The following is a 15,640-nucleotide window of genomic DNA, read 5'->3' as shown; positions in this document are numbered from 1 at the left end:
CTGAGTACTAAACACTGCTAATCAGAATAATTATAATAAATAAAACCTGCAATATAACATAGAGTAAAAGTGAGGTGCTTAGCATAATTTGGGTCAAAAATACGGGTCCACCAACCGTGACCAGATGACCTCACCTGGTGGGACCCTAACATTCCTAAGGTTCAAGTCCTTAGGTCACCTGGTTGGTGGGCCCTTATTTTTGTATGAGACGCATTGTATATACACAGTGCGTCTCATGGGTTTGTAACCAAAAGCGCAGCAAATATACCCAAGAACAATCAGTTTTGCCTTACTGGACCCTTAACATGGCGGCACCCACGCCATTTACAAACCCACGAGATGCAATGTGTATATACAAGTAATTTCCTCAGCACTTCAATGAAAAGTTGATATATTGTATTTCACTGCAAATCTGTATTACGGTATCTATCTGCATATTATTACTGTGTTTACCTGCATATCAATCTTGCCTGTATATTGTATTGCACCAAGTGACAAGTAAAGCATTGTTTCTTGACACCAACATTTGTCCTAACACTAATTAATAGAGGCACAGCACGGGGTCTGAACGCAGTGACCACCCTTTCTTTCTCTAGAAAAGTAATATTGGCCACGGACATAGGGCCTAATTCAGACCTGATTGCACGCTAGGTTTTTTCACTGCGCTGCGATCAGGTCAGAACTGCGCATGCGTATGCACCGCAATGCGCAGGCGCGTCGCACGGGTACAAAGCGGTTCATTGCTGTGCAATGGGTTTTACGAAGAATCCATTCGCACAGCCTTTTGCAAGGAGATTGACAGGAAGAAGGCGTTTGTGGGTGGCAACTGACCGTTTTCTGGGAGTGGTTGGGAAAACGCAGGCGTGTCCAAGCGTTTGCAGGGCGGGTGTCTGACGTCAGTTCCGGGAACAGACAGGCTGATCGCAGCGGCTGAGTAAACTCTGGGCAACTCAGAAACTGCAGAAATATTTTTTGTACCGCTCGGCTGCACATGCGATCGCACACTTGCACAGCTGAAATACACTCCCCTATGGGCGGCGACTATCTGATCGCAGCGCTGCAAAAAAACCCCTAGCAATCGATCAGGTCTGAATTAGACCCATAGCCGTATCCACTGCAGCACTGCCCGAAACAAGACCATCAGCCTTTAGTGCGCAAACTACTTTCTATAATCTACCCTTACCGAGTACATAGGAATACGGCTGCTTACCGAGTACATAGGAATACGGCTGCTTACCGAGTACATAGGAATACAGCCTGCTTACCGAGTACATAGGAATACGGCCTGCTTACCGAGTACATAGGAATACGGCCTGCTTACCGAGTACATAGGAATACGGCTGCTTACCGAGTACATAGGAATACGGCTGCTTACCGAGTACATAGGAATACGGCTGCTTACCGAGTACATAGGAATACGGCCTGCTTACCGAGTACATAGGAATACGGCCTGCTTACCGAGTACATAGGAATACGGCCTGCTTACCGAGTACATAGGAATACGGCCTGCTTACCGAGTACATAGGAATGCGGCCTGCTTACCGAGTACATAGGAATACGGCTGCTTACCGAGTACATAGGAATACGGCCTGCTTACCGAGTACATAGGAATACGGCCTGCTTACCGAGTACATAGGAATGCGGCCTGCTTACCGAGTACATAGGAATACGGCCTGCTTACCGAGTACATAGGAATGCGGCCTGCTTACCGAGTACATAGGAATACGGCTGCTTACCGAGTACATAGGAATACGGCTGCTTACCGAGTACATAGGAATACGGCCTGCTTACCGAGTACATAGGAATACGCCTGCTTACCGAGTACATAGGAATACGGCCTGCTTACCGAGTACATAGGAATACGGCCTGCTTACCGAGTACATAGGAATACGGCCTGCTTACCGAGTACATAGGAATACGGCCTGCTTACCGAGTACATAGGAATACGGCCTGCTTACCGAGTACATAGGAATAATGCCTGCTTACCGAGTACATAGGAATACGGCCTGCTTACCGAGTACATAGGAATACGGCCTGCTTACCGAGTACATAGGAATACGGCCTGCTTACCGAGTACATAGGAATACGGCCTGCTTACCGAGTACATAGGAATACGGCCTGCTTACCGAGTACATAGGAATACGGCCTGCTTACCGAGTACATAGGAATGCGGCCTGCTTACCGAGTACATAGGAATGCGGCCTGCTTACCGAGTACATAGGAATACGGCTGCTTACCGAGTACATAGGAATACGGCCTGCTTACCGAGTACATAGGAATACGGCCTGCTTACCGAGTACATAGGAATGCGGCCTGCTTACCGAGTACATAGGAATACGGCTGCTTACCGAGTACATAGGAATACGGCTGCTTACCGAGTACATAGGAATACGGCCTGCTTACCGAGTACATAGGAATACGCCTGCTTACCGAGTACATAGGAATACGGCCTGCTTACCGAGTACATAGGAATACGGCCTGCTTACCGAGTACATAGGAATACGGCCTGCTTACCGAGTACATAGGAATACGGCCTGCTTACCGAGTACATAGGAATACGGCCTGCTTACCGAGTACATAGGAATAATGCCTGCTTACCGAGTACATAGGAATACGGCCTGCTTACCGAGTACATAGGAATACGGCCTGCTTACCGAGTACATAGGAATACGGCCTGCTTACCGAGTACATAGGAATACGGCCTGCTTACCGAGTACATAGGAATACGGCCTGCTTACCGAGTACATAGGAATACGGCCTGCTTACTGAGTACATAGGAATAATGCCTGCTTACCGAGTACATAGGAATACGGCTGCTTACCGAGTACATAGGAATACGGCTGCTTACCGAGTACATAGGAATACGGCCTGCTTACCGAGTACATAGGAATACGGCCTGCTTACCGAGTACATAGGAATGCGGCCTGCTTACCGAGTACATAGGAATACGGCTGCTTACCGAGTACATAGGAATACGGCTGCTTACCGAGTACATAGGAATACGGCCTGCTTACCGAGTACATAGGAATACGCCTGCTTACCGAGTACATAGGAATACGGCCTGCTTACCGAGTACATAGGAATACGGCCTGCTTACCGAGTACATAGGAATACGGCCTGCTTACCGAGTACATAGGAATACGGCCTGCTTACCGAGTACATAGGAATACGGCCTGCTTACTGAGTACATAGGAATAATGCCTGCTTACCGAGTACATAGGAATACGGCTGCTTACCGAGTACATAGGAATACGGCTGCTTACCGAGTACATAGGAATACGGCCTGCTTACCGAGTACATAGGAATACGGCCTGCTTACCGAGTACATAGGAATACGGCCTGCTTACCGAGTACATAGGAATACGGCTGCTTACCGAGTACATAGGAATGCGGCCTGCTTACCGAGTACATAGGAATACGGCTGCTTACCGAGTACATAGGAATACGGCCTGCTTACCGAGTACATAGGAATACTGCCTGCTTACCGAGTACATAGGAATACGGCCTGCTTACCGAGTACATAGGAATACGGCCTGCTTACCGAGTACATAGGAATACTGCCTGCTTACCGAGTACATAGGAATACGGCCTGCTTACCGAGTACATAGGAATACGGCCTGCTTACCGAGTACATAGGAATACGGCTGCTTACCGAGTACATAGGAATACGGCCTGCTTACCGAGTACATAGGAATACGGCTGCTTACCGAGTACATAGGAATACGGCCTGCTTACCGAGTACATAGGAATACGGCCTGCTTACCGAGTACATAGGAATACGGCTGCTTACCGAGTACATAGGAATACGGCTGCTTACCGAGTACATAGGAATACGGCTGCTTACCGAGTACATAGGAATACGGCCTGCTTACCGAGTACATAGGAATACGGCCTGCTTACCGAGTACATAGGAATACGGCTGCTTACCGAGTACATAGGAATACGGCCTGCTTACCGAGTACATAGGAATATTTATTTTATTTATTACCAGTTATTTATATAGCGCACACATATTCCGTAGCGCTGTACAGAGAATATTTGCCCATTCACATCAGTTCCTGCCCCAGTGGAGCTTACAATCTATATTCCCTATCATATGTACACACAGACACATTCACACTAGGGTTATTTTTTGTTGGAAGCCAATTAACCTACCAGTATATTTTTGGATTGTTGGAGGAAACCGGAGGAAACCCACGCAAGTACGGGGAGAACATACAAACTCCACACAGTTAGGGCCATGGTGGGAATTGAACCCGTGACCTCAGTGATGTAAGGCAGTAATGCTAACCACTACACCGTCCATGCTATAACCTGCTTACTGAGGGGATGCAGTCAATTTACCTACAATCAAAATCACCACTGCCAAAATACCGACAACCATTGACCAATGGTCAAAATGCCGACATGGTCAAAATACCGACATTAAAAATGTGGACACAAACAAAATACCGACATTTAAAATGTCGACAGGTTAAAAAAAAATCAACATGAATTTTTAATGATTTTTTTTTATTGAAACCGACTTGTTCAAACTTTACCATCCCAGTGGATGTGGAGGGGGAATATAATAGTGTGCCGAGCGCTGCGAGGAACCGTGCCCGAAGCATGGCGAGCGCAGCGGTACGCTTATACGGTGTCCATGTCAACATACACACCCCAAAAATATTAACAATTCGTGTGGTATGTTGACTGTGTCGACATTTTAAATGTTGGTATTTTGACCTTGTCTGTATTTTGACCATTGGGCAATTGTTGTCGTATTTTAACCGTCGGGATTTTGATTGTAGGTAAATCACGCTGATCCCTTACTGAGAACACAGTCACCAGTAGATGTATTTGTTTCCCTACAGGATGTAGATTATAGAGGCGTCTTCAGCCTCTCCCCCCCTCTGTAGGTGGTGTATGTGTAGATCTCTCTCTGCACACTGATTGTGGGTAGATGCACAATGACAGGTACACACTACACACATTCCAGGGAGGTTGTGACTTGTTCCTCGTACTGAGTGTTTGCATCTAACCTGTGTGTTTACTGAGTAACACTGGGAGCTATGTGTGGGTCTGGATCACACATTGCTGTGAAGTGTGTCGGGACCTCCCCATACTCTGTGTGATGGGTGTCTATATGGGGAGGCACCTGGAGCAGCAATAGTATAAAGCACTGAGCTGTCGGAGGAAGATCAAAGGGAGAACTCTATAAACTAACCCCCCCGGCCTGGAAAAATTGTGTGACCCCTCCCTCACCTGGAAATCCTAGGCTGGTTGTAATGTTCCGTGTGTGTGTGTGTGTGTGTGTGTGTGTGTGTGTGTGTGTGTGTGTGTGTGTGTGTGTGTGTGTGTGTGTGTGTGTGTGTGTGTGTGTGTGTGTGTGTGTAGCGCAAGACTCATGTGAATTAATAAAGTGGAAATTAGTATAAGTAAAAAGTCCAAATAATTTTATCTAACTGTAAGTATCTCAGTTTCTACTAAAGGTAACAGAACACCTTCACCCACTTGCCTCTTTATATATAGATATATTCAGCCTCTGGGGAGCGGTGAAGAGTTGCACTGAGCGGTCTGTCAGACGTGACCCCATAGTACAGAGACATGCATCCTGCGACTCTCCAGCTGCTCCGCGTTCTCCAAGTCTCAGCATGTCCGCAGCAACAAGGCGCAGGGTGTCAAAGTCTGCTTTAGTATAGCTGCCACCTTTCCAAGTGTCTGTACTTCTAATCCAGTTCAGCGCGGTGACACGGTGGATAGCATTGCTGACTCTGCTTGAGTTTGATGCTAATCAGGTGCTGTCTGTGTGGAGTTTGTATGGTCTATATGTGTTTGCATAGATTTCCTCCAGGTGCTCACTCGATAGACTAAAAGGCTAATTAGCTTCTGACTTTGTGTTTGTGTACTTGTCTGGGTGGTAGGGATTATAGAGTGTAAGCTCTTCTGGTGCAAGGACTGATGTGACTGGTTGAATTTTGGGGGTTATTCAGTACGGATTGCACATTCTGCTAAAAAGCAGAATTTGCAATCCGTTCTTTCGCATGCTGGGGGCCGCCCAGTATGATAAATTGCGGCCACCAGCTGCGACCGCAATTTACATTGTGGTTGCAGCAATAGTGGTCCACCCCGTGCAGCCGCAGCTAGGCTTTGTATGCAAGCGGTCAGCCGCCATTTTTCCTGTCAGAGCGGCTGCATGTTACGTCACGCAGCCAGCCCCAAAACGCCACCAACTCACCCCGTTTTGCTCGCAGCGCTCCATCGCCGCCACGCGAACACCACTGCCTGTCAATCAGGCAGAGGCATTCGCACCCGTTGAGACCCGAATGCATTCGGCGTCCGTGCATGCGCAGGACGGAACCTGCATGTGCGCACTGCTGCCGTGGACGGGGTTATTATGCGATGCGACCTGAATAACCCCCTTTGGGCCTTATTCAGAGATGAATGCAGATGGCTATATACGCAGTCAGATCTGCGTCCATCTCCGCACATGCTGGGAACCGCCCAACACAGGTGAATGCCGCCCTCCGATGCATCCGCAATCTAATTGCAGAGGCATCGGATCTAAGGTTGACCCTTGGAGCTGTCAGACGGTCAGCGCCATCTTTTTTTTTTTTTTTTTTGGAGCGGCCGCCCCGAAAACGATCCCAGAACGCCCCCGTTCACTCAGCCCTGCCCCCCCCCCCCCCAATGCTGCGTCTTCGCACCACGATCGCCTGCCACTGTTAATCGCATTTCGGCCACATCCTTCACGGATGCGACCGCAATGTGTACGTCTGTGCAGCCGCAAGCGCAGTTTGCCGCCACCGGCAAACTGCTGCGCGCCGCCACACCGGCAGGGTCTGAATGACCCCCTTTGTCTGTACAGTGCTACATAATATGTAGGCACTATATAAATGGCGTAATGCTTTTAGTGACAGATAAACGTGTATAGGAGTCACTGCAGTCCTTTCACAGCTTAAATAGTGCAAACTGCAAATATTTCTCCCAATTTCAGTGGCCTATTGTGGCATTGTTCTTGCAGGGTCTCAGTAATAGCTGCAGGTGGCCCCGTCACCAGGACCCCTGTGTGTAAAGGATGTTACTGACCCCTGCCTGGGGAATGTAAACACTGGCCCGCACCTGTGCAGGGCCCTGCGGGAGGAACCCCTGCGGTTTTACTAGTTTGGGGGCCTGGGTGACATTATCCGGATTTATGACCCAGTGATGTGACTAATCTCAGCCAGGGTAATAGGCTGTATACAGAGCAATATTACTGTCTGCTGCGGTGACTTGTGTCCCACTGAGCGCCTGCAGATGCTGGATACACGTATTGTTCTTCTAATCAGCAATACAATGAATCCATACGTTACCGGGCATATTGCCCTTCCTTAGGGTTCTGTGTGTTAGCGTCTTACCTCTATGAAGCCAGCAGACACTTGATCCAGGCTGTAAGTGTGTACTGTGCTGGGCATTGCGAGTTCTCTCACTCGGTTGCTGTACGATTTTAGATCTGTAAAAGCCCCGAACAGTTGTCTCTCTTCCCTAGATGACCTTCCTTCAGCTGTCCGGGGTGGGCCGGCTCCCCTGGCTCCCTTCCCACCTCTCTGCATGACTCTCAGTGTGTCACACATTTACTTGTTATACGGCAATGTGACCACTGGAGATTTATCACTTCTTCTTCTATTTTCCATCAGCAAATGAGAAGATTGAAGACATCAATGGCTGCCCAAAGAACAGATCACAAATGGTGAGTGTCCGTCGGCCGTGAGATGATTGACAGCTGTCAGTCTTCCTCCCGCTGATCTTGTATTTTTAGTGGGTATTGTACGTTGGGGTCAGATCGGTGATGATTACTTGTCTGTCTATTGGGAGAAGTGTCTGCCTGATGGTAACTTTCTCTTTCTTTTCATTCATTGGATTGTTCACACCCTCCTGCAACTTTTACTAAATACTTTGCCTCTTCTTTATTTTGGTGGTATATAGCCGTGTATTTATAACTATTAGTTTCAGCATCAGGGGCTGAGAAATGCGCAGAAACGCTGGGAACAGAGTATATACAGCAGGAGTCGCTTGTTACAATGTATAAATGTTTATGTATGTATTCAGGAGAAAGTTACTTAGTTATATATGTTGCTGTAGTCTGTGCCATTAATCCTGCTCCATCAGCCGTGCCTCATGTTCTAGTTATAGCCCAGGTTCATGTGGGACACTTGTCGCGTATGATTGGGGTCCGGTTATGAGCGACAGTTGTAGCTGATCTATTTTTGTTGCCACTGTGGAGACACAATGTGTGGTATTCAGCCCCTCCGGTCCCTGCCTTCTGCAGTCATCTCATGGACAGAATAATTTACCCTCAAATCCCTGACTCTGCCTTTCATGCTCCTATTGAATTCTGTCCCTATTGTCAGTGGGTCTTTGTTACCACTGTGCCACATCAGTACCGAGAACACGAATGAATAACCTATCCAACCGTGTATCACGATGCACAATGTCACTGCCAGACTCCCCCGTATACTGCAGACACTGTGACGTCACTGCCAGAATCCTCTGTATAATACAGTCACTGTGACGTCACTGCCAGACTCCCCCGTGTACTGCAGTCACTGTGACGTCACTGCCAGACTCCTCTGTATAATACAGTCACTGTGACATCACTGCCAGACTCCCCCCGTATACTGCAGACACTGTGACGTCACTGCCAGACTCCTCTGTATAATACAGTCACTGTGACATCACTGCCAGACTCCCCCGTATTATACAGTCACTGTGACTTCACTGCCAGACTCCCCCATATAATACAGTCACTGTGACGTCACTGCCAGACTCCTCTGTATAATACAGTCACTGTGATGTAACTGCCAGACTCCCCCATGTATTACAGTCACTGTGACATCACTGCCATACTTCCCTATATAATACAGACACTGTGACGTCACTGCCAGACTCCCCTGTATAATACAGTCACTGTGACATCACTGCCAGACTCCCCTGTATAATACAGTCACTGTGACGTCACTGCCAGACTCCCCTGTATAATACAGTCACTGTGACATCACTGCCAGACTCCCCCATATAATACAGTCACTGTGACATCACTGCCATACTTCCCTATATAATACAGACACTGTGACGTCACTGCCAGACTCCCCTGTATAATACAGTCACTGTGACATCACTGCCAGACTCCCCTGTATAATACAGTCACTGTGACATCACTGCCAGACTCCTCTGTATAATACAGTCACTGTGACGTCACTGTCAGAATCCCCCGTATACTACAGTCACTGTGACGTCACTGCCAGACTCCCCCGTATACTACAGACACTTTGACGTCACTGCCAGACTCCCCTGTATAATACAGTCACTGTGACATCGCTGCCAGACTCCCCCGTATAATACAGTCACTGTGACATCGCTGCCAGACTCCCCCATATAATACAGTCACTGTGACGTCACTGCCAGACTCCCCCGTATAATACAGTCACTGTGACATCACTGCCAGACTCTCCCGTATAATACAGTCACTGTGACATCACTGCCAGACTCCCCCATATAATACAGTCACTGTGACATCACTGCCAGACTCCCCGTATAATACAGTCACTGTGACATCACTGCCAGACTCCCCCGTATACTGCAGTCACTGTGACATCACTGCCAGACTCCCCTAAAAAAATACAGTTATTCTGATGTCACTGCCAGGCTCCCCCATATACTACAGTCACTGTGACATCACTGCCAGACTCCCCCGTTTAATACAGTCACTGTGACGTCACTGCCAGACTCCCCCGTATAATACAGTCACTGTGACGTCACTGCCAGACTCCCCCGTATAATACAGTCACTGTGACATCACTGCCAGACTCTCCCATATAATACAGTCACTGTGACATCACTGCCAGACTCCCCCGTATAATACAGTCACTGTGACATCACTGCCAGACTCCCCTGTATACTGCAGTCACTGTGACATCACTGCTAGACTCCCCCGTATACTGCAGTCACTGTGACATCACTGCCAGACTCCCCCATGTATTACAGTCACTGTGATGTCACTGCCAGAATCCCCTGTATAATACAGTCACTGTGACATCACTGCCAGACTCCCCCCGTATACTGCAGACACTGTGACGTCACTGCCAGACTCCTCTGTATAATACAGTCACTGTGACATCACTGCCAGACTCCCCCGTATTATACAGTCACTGTGACTTCACTGCCAGACTCCCCTGTATACTGCAGTCACTGTGACGTCACTGCCAGACTCCTCTGTATAATACAGTCACTGTGACGTCACTGCCAGACTCCTCTGTATAATACAGTCACTGTGATGTAACTGCCAGACTCCCCCATGTATTACAGTCACTGTGACATCACTGCCATACTTCCCTATATAATACAGACACTGTGACGTCACTGCCAGACTCCCCTGTATAATACAGTCACTGTGACATCACTGCCAGACTCCTCTGTATAATACAGTCACTGTGACGTCACTGTCAGAATCCCCCGTATACTACAGTCACTGTGACGTCACTGCCAGACTCCCCCGTATACTACAGACACTTTGACGTCACTGCCAGACTCCCCTGTATAATACAGTCACTGTGACATCGCTGCCAGACTCCCCCGTATAATACAGTCACTGTGACATCGCTGCCAGACTCCCCCATATAATACAGTCACTGTGACGTCACTGCCAGACTCCCCCGTATAATACAGTCACTGTGACATCACTGCCAGACTCTCCCGTATAATACAGTCACTGTGACATCACTGCCAGACTCCCCCATATAATACAGTCACTGTGACATCACTGCCAGACTCCCCGTATAATACAGTCACTGTGACATCACTGCCAGACTCCCCCGTATACTGCAGTCACTGTGACATCACTGCCAGACTCCCCTAAAAAAATACAGTTATTCTGATGTCACTGCCAGGCTCCCCCATATACTACAGTCACTGTGACATCACTGCCAGACTCCCCCGTATAATACAGTCACTGTGACATCACTGCCAGACTCCCCTGTATACTGCAGTCACTGTGACATCACTGCCAGACTCCCCCATATAATACAGTCACTGTGACGTCACTGCCAGACTCCCCTGTATAATACAGTCACTGTGACATCACTGCCAGACTCCCCTGTATACTGCAGTCACTGTGACATCACTGCCAGACTCCCCCATATAATACAGTCACTGTGACGTCACTGCCAGACTCCCCCGTATAATACAGTCACTGTGACATCACTGCCAGACTCTCCCATATGATAGTCACTGTGACATCACTGCCAGACTCCCCCATGTATTACAGTCACTGTGACATCACTGCCAGACTCCCCCATGTATTACAGTCACTGTGATGTCACTGCCAGAATCCCCCGTATAATACAGTCACTGTGACATCACTGCTAGACTCCCCCGTATACTGCAGTCACTGTGACATCACTGCCAGACTCCCCTATATAATACAGACACTGTGACGTCACTGCCAGACTCCCCTGTATAATACAGTCACTGTGACATCACTGCCAGACTCCTCTGTATAATACAGTCACTGTGACGTCACTGCCAGAATCCCCCGTATACTACAGTCACTGTGACGTCACTGCCAGACTCCCCCGTATACTACAGACACTTTGACGTCACTGCCAGACTCCCCTGTATAATACAGTCACTGTGACATCGCTGCCAGACTCCCCCGTATAATACAGTCACTGTGACATCGCTGCCAGACTCCCCCGTATAATACAGTCACTGTGACATCACTGCCAGACTCCCCCATATAATACAGTCACTGTGACGTCACTGCCAGACTCCCCCGTATAATACAGTCACTGTGACATCACTGCCAGACTCTCCCGTATAATACAGTCACTGTGACATCACTGCCAGACTCCCCCATATAATACAGTCACTGTGACATCACTGCCATACTCCCCTATATAATACAGACACTGTGACGTCACTGCCAGACTCCCCTGTATAATACAGTCACTGTGACATCACTGCCAGACTCCTCTGTATAATACAGTCACTGTGACGTCACTGCCAGAATCCCCCGTATACTACAGTCACTGTGACGTCACTGCCAGACTCCCCTGTATAATACAGTCACTGTGACATCGCTGCCAGACTCCCCCGTATAATACAGTCACTGTGACATCGCTGCCAGACTCCCCCGTATAATACAGTCACTGTGACATCACTGCCAGACTCTCCCGTATAATACAGTCACTGTGACATCGCTGCCAGACTCCCCCGTATAATACAGTCACTGTGACATCACTGCCAGACTCCCCCATATAATACAGTCACTGTGACGTCACTGCCAGACTCCCCCGTATAATACAGTCACTGTGACATCACTGCCAGACTCTCCCGTATAATACAGTCACTGTGACATCACTGCCAGACTCCCCCATATAATACAGTCACTGTGACATCACTGCCAGACTCCCCGTATAATACAGTCACTGTGACATCACTGCCAGACTCCCCCGTATACTGCAGTCACTGTGACATCACTGCCAGACTCCCCTAAAAAAATACAGTTATTCTGATGTCACTGCCAGGCTCCCCCATATACTACAGTCACTGTGACATCACTGCCAGACTCCCCCGTATAATACAGTCACTGTGACATCACTGCCAGACTCCCCTGTATACTGCAGTCACTGTGACATCACTGCCAGACTCCCCCATATAATACAGTCACTGTGACGTCACTGCCAGACTCCCCTGTATAATACAGTCACTGTGACATCACTGCCAGACTCCCCTGTATACTGCAGTCACTGTGACATCACTGCCAGACTCCCCCATATAATACAGTCACTGTGACGTCACTGCCAGACTCCCCCGTATAATACAGTCACTGTGACATCACTGCCAGACTCTCCCATATGATAGTCACTGTGACATCACTGCCAGACTCCCCCATGTATTACAGTCACTGTGATGTCACTGCCAGAATCCCCCGTATAATACAGTCACTGTGACATCACTGCTAGACTCCCCCGTATACTGCAGTCACTGTGACATCACTGCCAGACTCCTCCGTATACTGCAGTCACTGTGACATCACTGCCATACTCCCCTATATAATACAGACACTGTGACGTCACTGCCAGACTCCCCTGTATAATACAGTCGCTGTGACATCACTGCCAGACTCCTCTGTATAATACAGTCACTGTGACATCACTGCCAGACTCCCCCGTATACTACAGACACTTTGACATCGCTGCCAGACTCCCCCATATAATACAGTCACTGTGACATCACTGCCAGACTCCTCTGTATAATACAGTCACTGTGACATCACTGCCAGACTCCCCCGTATAATACAGTCACTGTGACATCGCTGCCAGACTCCCCCATATAATACAGTCACTGTGACGTCACTGCCAGACTCCCCTGTATACTGCAGTCACTGTGACATCACTGCCAGACTCTCCCATATAATACAGTCACTGTGACGTCACTGCCAGACTCCCCCATATAATACAGTCACTGTGACGTCACTGCCAGACTCCCCCATATAATACAGTCACTGTGACGTCACTGCCAGACTCCCCCGTATAATACAGTCACTGTGACATCACTGCCAGACTCCCCCATATAATACAGTCACTGTGACATCGCTGCCAGACTCCCCCGTATAATACAGTCACTGTGACATCGCTGCCAGACTCCCCCGTATAATACAGTCACTGTGACATCGCTGCCAGACTCCCCCATATAATACAGTCACTGTGACGTCACTGCCAGACTCCCCTATATAATACAGTCACTGTGACATCACTGCCAGACTCCCCTGTATACTGCAGTCACTGTGACATCGCTGCCAGACTCCCCCATATAATACAGTCACTGTGACATCACTGCCAGACTCCCCTGTATAATACAGTCACTGTGACATCACTGCCAGACTCCCCCATATAATACAGTCACTGTGACGTCACTGCCAGACTCCCCTGTATAATACAGTCACTGTGACATCACTGCCAGACTCCCCCATATAATACAGTCACTGTGACGTCACTGCCAGACTCCCCCGTATAATACAGTCACTGTGACATCACTGCCAGACTCCCCCATATAATACAGTCACTGTGACATCACTGCCATACTCCCCTATATAATACAGACACTGTGACGTCACTGCCAGACTCCCCTGTATAATACAGTCACTGTGACATCACTGCCAGACTCCTCTGTATAATACAGTCACTGTGACGTCACTGCCAGAATCCCCCGTATACTACAGTCACTGTGACGTCACTGCCAGACTCCCCTGTATAATACAGTCACTGTGACATCGCTGCCAGACTCCCCCATATAATACAGTCACTGTGACATCGCTGCCAGACTCCCCCATATAATACAGTCACTGTGACGTCACTGCCAGACTCCCCCGTATAATACAGTCACTGTGACATCACTGCCAGACTCTCCCGTATAATACAGTCACTGTGACATCACTGCCAGACTCCCCCATATAATACAGTCACTGTGACATCACTGCCAGACTCCCCGTATAATACAGTCACTGTGACATCACTGCCAGACTCCCCCGTATACTGCAGTCACTGTGACATCACTGCCAGACTCCCCTAAAAAAATACAGTTATTCTGATGTCACTGCCAGGCTCCCCCATATACTACAGTCACTGTGACATCACTGCCAGACTCCCCCGTATAATACAGTCACTGTGACATCACTGCCAGACTCCCCTGTATACTGCAGTCACTGTGACATCACTGCCAGACTCCCCCATATAATACAGTCACTGTGACGTCACTGCCAGACTCCCCTGTATAATACAGTCACTGTGACATCACTGCCAGACTCCCCTGTATACTGCAGTCACTGTGACATCACTGCCAGACTCCCCCATATAATACAGTCACTGTGACGTCACTGCCAGACTCCCCCGTATAATACAGTCACTGTGACATCACTGCCAGACTCTCCCATATGATAGTCACTGTGACATCACTGCCAGACTCCCCCATGTATTACAGTCACTGTGACATCACTGCCAGACTCCCCTGTATAATACAGTCACTGTGACATCACTGCTAGACTCCCCCGTATACTGCAGTCACTGTGACATCACTGCCAGACTCCTCCGTATACTGCAGTCACTGTGACATCACTGCCATACTCCCCTATATAATACAGACACTGTGACGTCACTGCCAGACTCCCCTGTATAATACAGTCACTGTGACATCACTGCCAGACTCCTCTGTATAATACAGTCACTGTGACGTCACTGCCAGACTCCCCCGTATACTACAGACACTTTGACGTCACTGCCAGACTCCCCTGTATAATACAGTCACTGTGACATCGCTGCCAGACTCCCCCATATAATACAGTCACTGTGACGTCACTGCCAGACTCCCCCGTATAATACAGTCACTGTGACATCACTGCCAGACTCTCCCGTATAATACAGTCACTGTGACATCACTGCCAGACTCCCCCATATAATACAGTCACTGTGACATCACTGCCAGACTCCCCGTATAATACAGTCACTGTGACATCACTGCCAGACTCCCCCGTATACTGCAGTCACTGTGACATCACTGCCAGACTCCCCTAAAAAAATACAGTTATTCTGATGTCACTGCCAGGCTCCCCCATATACTACAGTCA

General features: G+C 48.6%; 1 protein-coding gene across 9 annotated transcripts in view; it reads left to right on the top strand.

The window, feature by feature from the left end:
- NAV2 (neuron navigator 2) overlaps nt 1–15,640 on the top strand; it is a 708,207-nt gene that overhangs the window by 477,548 nt on the left and 215,019 nt on the right. For all 9 annotated transcript variants that reach the window (XM_063946386.1, XM_063946388.1, XM_063946385.1 and 6 more), the window contains one exon: nt 7,656–7,708. In XM_063946386.1, coding sequence (XP_063802456.1) covers nt 7,656–7,708 — 53 coding nt within the window. The remainder of the gene's footprint in view (nt 1–7,655; nt 7,709–15,640) is intronic.

Source organism: Pseudophryne corroboree, chromosome 11, assembly GCF_028390025.1.
Source record: "Pseudophryne corroboree isolate aPseCor3 chromosome 11, aPseCor3.hap2, whole genome shotgun sequence".
In the NCBI taxonomy this organism is placed as follows: Eukaryota; Metazoa; Chordata; class Amphibia; order Anura; family Myobatrachidae; genus Pseudophryne; species Pseudophryne corroboree.
This window is presented reverse-complemented; position numbering and strand designations above follow the sequence as displayed.